General features: G+C 52.3%; 2 protein-coding genes across 2 annotated transcripts; one reads left to right on the top strand and one right to left on the bottom strand.

Annotated features, from left to right (window-relative positions):
- Window positions 1-282: 282 nt before the first annotated feature.
- LOC116873010 lies at window positions 283-4,375 on the bottom strand. Its single transcript, XM_032866599.1, is given in 4 exon segments — window positions 283-576; window positions 579-613; window positions 2,033-2,110; window positions 3,866-4,375. Coding segments are annotated over 4 exon segments (693 nt in total). The 5' UTR covers window positions 4,159-4,375; the 3' UTR covers window positions 283-289.
- A 494-nt stretch (window positions 4,376-4,869) lies between these two features.
- On the top strand, window positions 4,870-9,353 carry LOC116873070. Its single transcript, XM_032866720.1, has 4 exons — window positions 4,870-5,106; window positions 5,370-5,539; window positions 6,159-6,215; window positions 8,708-9,353. Exons 1-4 carry the CDS (start codon window positions 4,870-4,872, stop codon window positions 9,330-9,332), a joined length of 1,089 nt encoding a protein of 362 aa, XP_032722611.1. The 3' UTR covers window positions 9,333-9,353.
- The last annotated feature ends 343 nt before the right edge of the window (window positions 9,354-9,696 follow it).

The raw sequence follows: 9,696 nt of genomic DNA, 5'->3' as shown, positions 1-9,696 counted from the left end.
AGATGGACAGTCAAATGTGGAATTCAGGAGTGAGGTCTAGACTGAAGATAAAAATTTGAGAGTCAGGAGCACATGGGAGGCTCAGTCAGTTAAGCATCTGCCTTCAGCTCAGGTCATGATCCCAGGGTCCTGGGATCGAGTCCTGCATCGGGCTCCCTGGTCAGCAGGGAGTTTGCTTCTCCCTCTGCCCCTTTCCCCAGCTCGTGTGCTCACTCACTCTCTCTCAAAGAAATAAAATCTTTAAAAAATATTTTTGAGAGTCATTGGCAGCTAGAAGGTAAGGATTCTATCACCAAGAGAGCGAGTGTAGGTATAGAGAAGAGCCAAAGGACAGGGCACCGCGATGTTCAGAGAGTCCAGAGAAGAAATGAAACCAGCAAAGGAGATGAAGAATTAAATTCTTTTCCCTGAAACACTGTCTCCCCTTTGCTTCTAAGATGGCATATTTTTCCTGTTTTCCTCCTCCTTCACTGCCCTCCTTAGTCTTCTTTGCTCTAAGCTGCATGAAGGGAAATGCCTGGCCAGTGGATTCAGTAGGATGGAGCTCCTTCGTGACCTTGACAAGAGCGGTTTGGTGGTGCAAGGACAGTGAAAGTCAGATGGGCATGAGATCAAGAGAGAATGGGAGATGTAGGCACACAGGCAACTTTGAGATGTCTGCAGCCAAGAAAAAAGTGGCAAAAAGAGTAATAATGGAGGGGAATTGGGGGCTAAGGAGATACATACAAACACATATAAAGAAAAGAAGGAAAGGGGTGCCTGGGTGGCTCAGTCCGTTAAGCATTGGACTCTCAATGTCAGCTCAAGTCACCATCGCAGGGTCATGAAACTGAGCCCCACATTAGTCTCTGTGCTGAGCATGGAGACTGCTTAAGATTCATTCTCTCTCTCTCTCTCTCTGCCCCACCCCTGCTGCTTACACACACATTTTCACTCTTTCTCAGCCTCCCTCTCTCTCTCAAAAATAGGAAGGACTACACCATGTTTTTGTGTCCCCGAGAATTATTTAAGAGACGGGGACAGCTGATGAGCAGGAGATAGGGGATAATTCCAGGAGCAGTCATTAGGTGGTTGAGAGAGGGAGGGACCATGGTGCCAAGTGGAAAGATCTGGTTTACATAAGGGCCAGGATGCTACTACCTCCCTGTGGCAGGAGGGAAGGCCAAGCCAGGGCAGAGAGGCAGGTGGGATGGAAGCTATGGTGCTGGGAAGATAGGGCAGTTCTTACGAAACTGCGTTTATTTTGTCAGAGATTAAGGAGTGAGGTTTTCAGCTCAGAGTGAGGAAGGGGAGAGGGGTGGGAGACTCGAGGACAGAAGGTGCAGGGTCATTTCAGAGTGTGAGAGAGCAAACAGAGTAGGGAAAAGCAGAAGGGCGGTGTTGAGCATGAACTTGAGATTCATGATCGTAGAATTAGTGAGGACGGCACTGTTGGTTTTGTCCTGTGGGTTAAGCTGGACAGAATCAGTGTCTTGCCGGGTGGGTGGTCCCAGGAAGAAGACAGAGAGAGGTGCATGGATGATAGAGTGATGGACAGAGACCATGAAATCAAAGCTGGATATAGGAGGGTTGTGAGACTGTAAGGGCCATGATGAACAGTGAAAGAGTAGGTTGAAGGTCAAAATAAGGTCAAAGAACGGTTCAAGTGGGTTATTAGAGTAAATGAGGTGGAGGGGGAAGAGGTGTTGGTCAGGCACCGGTTGGCTTGAGATGAAGAGAGCAGAGGTGGTGCTGTTCTTTAGAAGTAAAAAAGGTTCAGGGTATCCACATGACGAAGGTCCAAGGTGGAGGGGAAAAGGGTTGCCGTGGGGGACTGGGGTTCCTGATAGGTCATTATTCCACAAGGCTGCTAGATTCCCCTGAAACATTAGCAGGGGTGGCGCGAAGGTGGAGGACTGTGGGTCAGGTGCTAGAATCTTGGGAAGGAGAGGGTATCCACAGGAGACGGCAGAAGGGGGTGGTGTAGCGTGCTGGGGGTTCAGCAGCTCGGGGGTAAGGCTGGGTGGAAAGGGCAGAAGACTGACGTGAGATTCCCCAGCGCAGGTGGACCTCCTCTGTTCCGAACTCCACTCTGTAGTATCTCAACCGGCTCCTTTCCCTCTTCTGGCAGCTGAGGGGCCAATTAGGGTGACGGATTCATTCAAGGTCATGGGGTCAGAAGGCAAGCACTGACCCACTGGGGGACTTCTCTGTTCTCTTCTCCACTACCCAAATTCCAGGGCTGCGTTTGGAATATTCAAAAGGACATGTTAAATGCCCCTGTTTGTTTCCACCTCTGTGCAATATTCGTGCTGCTGCTGAAGGACAGGGAGCGGGTAACCATGACAGTGGCGCCCAGAGCTGTGGTGAAGAGGTGGTTTATAAATGGGGGTGAGCTTCAGGTGGGCGGCCCCCAGAGCGCACCCTCATGGCCTCCGGGGAGCTCTTTGTTCACTCAGCTTACTTAGGAAGAGAAACCGAATTTTTCCCTGCTGAGAAGCAAGCTTTGCAAGGGAAGGTTTTGCCAGACTCCCTAAGGAGAGGGCGTGTCCCTGGGAGCAGGTTTGGGGGGCTCTGCCTGAAAACCTCAGTCAGCAGGGAACCTCGGGCACCCTGGCCCGAACAGGACAGCCTGTGGTGGCAAATTAGCCAGCCCCGCAGCATCCTGCATTCGGAGTCCTTACACAGTGCCGGTTCTCTCACTACCCCTCCCGGGACAGGTGGCCACTCCTAGGGGAGGCCCAGAGCCCTGGCCAAAAAGGCAGCCAGGCAGGGCCCCCACAGGATGGTATCTGGTGCCAAGGGAGGGAGGGAGGATAAAGGAGTGAGGGGGGAGGCTGTCCCCTCTTCCGGTTCCTGGATGGGGAGCCCTAAGAGCCTCTCCTTCCAGGACCAAGAGCCCCAAGTGGACCCAGGGCAAGGCAGGGCAAGGCAGGGCAAACCCAGGCCACAGCTCGGGTCCAGGGAAATCTCATGACTGCCGTGTTTTGCAGCAGGTTTCCCAGCTGCTCCGGGGCGGGAGGCAGCGTGGGGTGGCGGGGGCGAGGCGGAGGGAGGGGGAAGACGAGGAGGGAAGTAAACAGGAGACCACAGAGAGAGCCAGTTCCCGGCGTTCAGAGAACACCAGCCGCCTCCGGTCCCCGGTGGGTGGCTGTATGTGTGCAAATGAAAGCGGGAGGGGAAGGGGGAGAGGGAAGGGTAAGCACGCGCTTCTCGGCTGCTATCCACCCACCCCGCTTTTCCCGCCCCTCCAGCCCACTCCCCTCTGGGGTGAGGGGGTGGGAAGGAGACGTTCACGAAGCGCCCACCCCCCAAGTGAGCGTCGCGGGTTTAGCGGTCTGTGAATCACTGTCTCAGCAGCTCGTCACCTGCGCTCAGTAGGGGAACAGGGGGCGGCCCTGGGACTTGGGAGAGGGGAGGTTGGGTAAGCGGAGGACCCAGGACTGGCCAGAGCGCGGGGGGGACGCCTGGGGCTGGGAAGAACGGGAGTCTACCTCCCAACACCTACACAAACCCCGGCCCGGTCCCCGGGACAACGGGCCACAGGGGTGGGACGGAGGCTTGGGGGCACAACTGGCGGGGGAACTGGCAGCAGGGGTGGGAGTGTACCGCCCGGGAAGCGGTGGGGTGCGGGGCTGGCGGGGGCCGTGGGGCAAGCTGCTGCCCGCCGCCTGCCCGCGCGGGGTTATGCGAGGTAACCGCGAGCCGGGAGGAGGAGGGAGGCGGCGGGGGCCGCGGGCCGGGGTGTCTGGCGCTCGTTGGACAAAGAGATGATGAAACGTGAGCGCTATATTTACCAAGGGGGTGGAGACCGGGCGAGGGGGGGGGTTGGTAAAAAGGACAAACTGTTCCACAACAACCACAGGAAACAGCCCATCTGACTCACCGGGAGGGCTGCGCCGACCCCCTCGCGGGCTTAGCCCCCAGGCAGGCGCGAGGCCGGAGGGCGTGGATGCCCCCGGGCGGACCCAACCTGGGAGCTACGGCCGGGGTTTGCGTTGATTTATATAAATAAAGACACCTTAGATTCCAGGACTGCGTGCGTGCGCACGTGTGTCCGTGGCTTCTGTGGGGCAAGAGAGCGCGCGGAATGGAAAGAATGTTTCCTAACCCCGTGGCCCGACCATCGCGGGAGAGATTGCCTGCAAACTCTTGCGAGCAGGATTCCTGCAAAGTCATGTCCTCCCGCACAGCCCGGCCGGCCGGCGCGCCCCGCCCGCGGACAGCAGCACCCGCCTCCCTGCGTTCCCCTCGCTCCCGCCCCAGCTCTGCTCGCTGCGCTCAGAGTTGGGGTGCGGTGCGGGCTATGTTTAGAAGCTGATGTCATCCCGACACCCTACTCCGCAGTGTTCCCAGGGGAGACCGCAAGGCAGGTTTTCCTCTTCTTCGTGGGTGTGGGGGATGGGGAAGGTGCCTCTACCCGCCCCCTCCAGCCCCCTTCAACACACACATACACATGCACACGCGCGCGCGCACCTATGCTCCCCCGAAGAGTTAAAAAAGAAAAATATTCACCCCGACAGTTATGAAACAGGGTGGTGGGCGCGATACGCGCCAGCTGACGGCCCAAACCCAAGGGCTTGGGCCTAGAAGAGCCAACAGCCGGCCCCCGCCCACTCTCACCCCCGCCAGCCTGCCCCACCTCCCGCCGGGGTTGCGGGGACTAATTTCAAGGTTAGCTCACGTGGGCGCGGGCGCCCGGAGCTCCTTGCACGAGTTTGGGGCGGGTTCCTCATCCCCCAATGTAGGGCAGTTTGTTCAACTGCAGTAAAGGGAGCTTGATGTTCCAGCAGGGAAGGGATTTCTGAGAACTGGGGCTGTCCTCAGATGAACTAGGCTCCTCCGGCTGCTGCTGCGGCGGCCGCCTGCGGAAGACTTTTTAAAAGGGCGATGCCAGGCCGGGGCGCGCAGCCCGCAAGTGGCTGCGCCGCCCGCCAGTCGGCTGCCGGAGCCGAGCGCCCGCCCCCGAGCGCGGGTGATGCACGGTGCGCCGCGCAGGGCCTCTCCGCGCGCGGGGGGCTGCTAGCTAAACTTATCCTCCTGCATATGCATGAACGTGTGGCCTTTCTGCTCGGCAAAGGAAAGGCCTGGAGTTTGCGGAAGGCTGCTAAGTGGAGCGAGAGCAAAGTAGGGCGTTGTGCAAGTTTGCGAGCGGGCCGGAGCCCCCCCTCCCTCTCCAGACCCTGCGTGTTAACTGATGTTATGGTCGCGGGCGTTTTGGCAGATAGGTCGTTACCTGATTGTATTTCAAATCCAGAACTGCTGCCTTTGCTGGGAACCCGGATCCCTTCGGCCCGCCTTCCCCTCCCCCAACTCACCACCACCTCCTAATTCTCATCTTTCACTAAAATGAACGCTGGTTTGCCCCCAGGTAGATGCTGTGTGCCTAGGTGGAACGGCTGAAGCCAAAGGGCCTGGGTCCTGAAAGAAGTCTGGATCTAGCCCAGAGTGAGGTCCGACACGTGATCCCCTACCCCCAGTGGGCCATCTGTTCTCCTTCCTTCCCGCCGGGAGGCTGGCAGCTCTGCCCAGCACCGTCCACCCTTCCCAGCAGGAAAGAGTGAGAAAAGCCAGAGTTGGCAGGACCCACTACGTACATAGTCCTGTTCTAACCTAAACCTCCCTGGGTCTTGGGCAAAGATGAGACTGGGCAATATGTATTTTAGATTAAGCCCCAGGCGATAAGCTCCACCAGAGAGTTGGGGAAACTCTGCCCAGGGCTCAATTAGGATTAAAATCTCCAGGGAAGGGGACTGGGAAAGGGCTGCGTTCGTCCTGGAAATACCTCTGCTTGGGCTAGGCTAGGGTGGAAAATTTGCACAAGCTAGCTTGAAGAGAGAAAAAGCAAGACCATGAAATTAAGGAAGAAAAGATTTAAGGGATTTGGGACAAGTTTGTATTGTGCCTGCTATCCCGTTAAATACTGATTTACGACATTCTGACCTTCATTGCCATAAAGACCTGTCTGTACATGCATAACACATGAGATGGTGTCTAAAGAACCCAAGTCTTGGTCAGTACTTTTCCCTATGATTTTTTTTTGGGGGGGGGCGGGATCCATAGACTATTTGGAATTTGTAAGAGACTATGGAGATGTATTCATTTAATGCTCTTAATTCACAGATAAGGAAATAACTCTAAGAGGTTGCCTAGGGTCATGCTGCTCATCTCGGGCCCAGGAGGCCCCTTCTCTACCCTAAGCTGGCCCAAACACCTGCTCAAAGAATCAGCTCAAGGTAGGCACTACCTCTTCTAGAGGTGATACTGATAATTATCTTAGGATGCACAGAAAATAAGACTTCTAGCTACAGGCCCATAAACGCTTGTTCTTGAGAACTGGGATAATAAAGCCAAGCCTTAGACAGAATTTAGAGAGGAAAACACATACTTATAAACGAGGAGCACAGTTAGAGTCTTTGTATTCCCATGCTCCTCTCAGTTGGTCTGTGTAGATTTGAAATGTGTATTTACAAAGACTAAATTGGGGGAAACCAGACCTCTCATATTTATGTGGCATAATATATACATTACTAGTAAATTATTCATTGTAATTAGGAATGATTCATATTAATTTGGGATAATTTACTTTGCCAGAATTTAATTGGGACAACTACATGCTGGCAAAACAGTGTAAGCTGAGTTTAATCACAAAACTATTATAACACATATCCTAACAGAGCAAGGGAAGCTTGTTAAATTACACACACACACACACACACACAATCCTGATGTAGGAATTATTACTTGTGATATATGTTAGTTTGTGGTATATATAATTTGTTTTTAACATATAAGTCTCATCGAGGATAGACTGTCTTTTCATTTCTGTACTCGCCCATGCCTAGCTCCGTGACTGAAACTTAAGTATCTGGAGAAGGAATGAGTGGAAAAAGAGATAAAGGGGAAAGCATTCTATAATTCTAGAATTTCTGGGTTTAAAAAGCTATTCTAAATCAAGTCGAGCAGCAGATACATTTGTAAATATATGAGAGAAACTCGTGTGCATGAAATCTCGGTTTTCTTTTATTACTTTTCTTCTATAACTGTGAAATGAATGAGTTGGAAGAATTCAGGGTTTATGTCCAGTCCAAGCAAAATTAAATTAAAGGTAATTAATAAAAGAAAAGAGGGCAAAAAGTAAGGGGGGAGTTATATTTTGCAAAAAAACTATGATGATGGATTCATTCAAGTTCCTGAATTACAATGTCCAAGTAAAGATACAGACTTTCCTTCTTTTCTGGAATAACCCCAATGTTAATTAACTCTAGGGCAATCTGGGGGTGCTCAGTACAATGCCTGTTGCAAATGCAAGTTCAAGAGACTGTGCAGGCAGTGATCATAGAGACCCTGGAGCCATCCCATTGGTATTTGTGCTGGACTTTAAAGAAGCAAGCCAAGGTGCGACTTCTAGATGATCATGTATCCTTGGGGACAGAGTTTGTCCCAGAAAAATTATGAAGTAGGCAAACTCCCCTGGGCTTCAGTGAATTCTTTTCTAAAATTAAGGGGATTGGAATATAAGAACTCTAAGATGGCTTCACTTCTACCTTTTTTTTTTTTTTTGCCACTTTTACCATCACATACCACGATGTACCTACTTTACCATGATAGTGAGGGTGACTGCCACTTCCTTTCGGCTGACTGCCATTTCCTTTCTACACTTCACTTTTCCATATAATCAACCTACTGCTATATCTTCCTGGACCACGGCAAAAGCGAAGTCAAAAAAAGAAAAAAAACTATACTGGCCTTCAAACTGGGAGGGTTCATTTGGAACTCTTCCTTTTGAGACCAGGAAAGTAGTATAACTTTCCCAAACCTTAACCCAAGGCTAACAGCCAGTGGAGCCCATGGTTGAACCTCAGTGGATCTGTATCAGTGAGAGGCAGGTACCTCTCACACCCAATTAGGAAAATCAACGTATTTTTAAGCAATCCTGCTAACAGTTTGCCTCCTGCAATAGGCATTAACCTTAGATTCTTTTCTCAGCTATCATGATGGAAAACAACTCATCGTTCATTCAGAGGGAGAGGCAAACTGAGTTCATCAGACTCCAAGACCCATGCTAATCATTGATCAAGTAATGCCACAGTATTCAATAGCTAAGGATCTCTGGCTTGTTCCAGTTCTTAGGAATCTGTTTAGCACAGTTAGTATTTCACAAAATCAAAGAGCTCAGTTTTTGTATAGCCCAAAGGGCTTGGAATCATTAGATTTATGATTTCAGTTGAGCTCTGTCACTATCTACCTGATAGATAGACAAGTCATGTCCCTGCATATCACTGCTTCTAAGGGGAAGAGAACCCCTGAAATTCATCCAGGGGTTGATCGAAGGAGAATGGTGTCTTTGAAAAAGTCATACAAATTTTTGCGTCCATTTAATTGAAGATGGGTTCCAGTAGCTTCAAAACAAAACTGAAATAACTTACCTAGGGTAGATTGCATTGGGAAGGAGAGGAATGAAAAGGCATCACAGAAGCAAAGATGGGGTGTTTCCAGGTAGGAATAGTGAGCCAGTAAAAAAGACTTTGGTTTAAGACTTTGGTTTTAAGATGAATTACTCATAGTCAATTTATGCACTAGATCGAATGATTATTAAAAATCTGCCCCCAAGTATGTTGCATCCCCGAACTGAAAAAAAAAAAAAAAATGAAATGATGCTTTCTCATTTGTATTTATTCTTGGGCAACTCGGCCTGACATATTTAGTTTTTTTTTTTTTTTTTAAGTTTTGACTCGGCATTGCATTTGCTCATCAACCCTGCCCTCGCATACATATCTCACTTCTACTACCAGCCACCCAAAACACGGGGATGTGTCCGGTTTCACTACAGCTCTCGGCGTTTACAAGTGTGGAGCGCCTGCTTTCGGAGCGCCGTCCTGATTGGCTGGGCCCATGTCAGTGACATCAACCAACTTACTTTTGATTGGAAGGCTGGTTGCTGGGACTCTAGCGTTTGCAGGAAGTCACTTAACTGTTTGCAAGCTGGAAAACCGAACCTGAACTTTTCTTTTGTCACGAGAGCGAGCGCAAGTGCCTGGGGAAGGCGTGTCCCGCGGCTCCGCAGGCGGGACCGCGGGCCCGGAGGCCCCGGCGCCGCTCCCGGACCGAGAGGCGCTCCCGAGGAAGGGCAGCGGCTCCCTTCCAGCCTCCCGGCTGTTACCCTTTTAAATGTCAGCGTTCGAGGCTGTCGGGGTAGCACGAGGCAGCGAAACGGAACAGTCGGATTGGCCGCACGCCTCGGTTCTAGACGCACCTCTCCACCGAAAGGCCGTTCTGACTGGCAGGGGGAGAAAGTAAACAGAGTTGAATCACCCTCCCCACTGGCCAATTGGAGGGGGTTTGGACTGTGACGTGATGGGATTCTGCGAAATTGTTACTGAGCGAGAGAATGCCGGAACTGTGCGGACCGGCCAGAGCAGGGGCTCAGAAGGCGTCCGCCGACGGGAGGAAAAGTGTCTCTTAGACGCGGCGCTCCGTCCGGCCCTCGCCACCCGCGTCGGGGTGGTCGGGTGAACGTCCTGGGGCTTTGGCTGGACGGAGAGGCGGCGGAGGGCGTGGACCGCGCTTGCAGTTTCCTCTCCCAGCGCCTCGGGGGCGTTTTCCAGCGAATAAACTTGCGGCCGCCACGTGTGGCATCTTTCCAAGGGAGCCGGCTCGGAGCGGCCGGCGCGCCCGTCGAGGGGATCACGCCGGGCGCGGGGCGCGGGCGGCGGC

Source organism: Lontra canadensis, unplaced genomic scaffold (assembly GCF_010015895.1).
Source record: "Lontra canadensis isolate GAN:19392208 unplaced genomic scaffold, GSC_riverotter_1.0 scaffold31, whole genome shotgun sequence".
Taxonomy (NCBI): Eukaryota; Metazoa; Chordata; class Mammalia; order Carnivora; family Mustelidae; genus Lontra; species Lontra canadensis.
The sequence above is the reverse complement of the archived record's forward strand: the minus strand, read 5'-3'. Positions and strand labels throughout refer to the sequence as shown.

Bases quoted from the DNA above. Each gene is read 5' to 3' on its own strand.
- LOC116873070 (XM_032866720.1), top strand. From the start codon at position 4,870: ATGCCAGGCCGGGGCGCGCAGCCCGCAAGTGGCTGCGCCGCCCGCCAG. The intron at 5,540-6,158 runs GTGAGAAAAGCC...TCTCGGGCCCAG, and splicing joins ACCCTTCCCAGCAGGAAAGA to GAGGCCCCTTCTCTACCCTA. The intron at 6,216-8,707 runs GTAGGCACTACC...TTTTTTTTTAAG, and splicing joins GCTCAAAGAATCAGCTCAAG to TTTTGACTCGGCATTGCATT.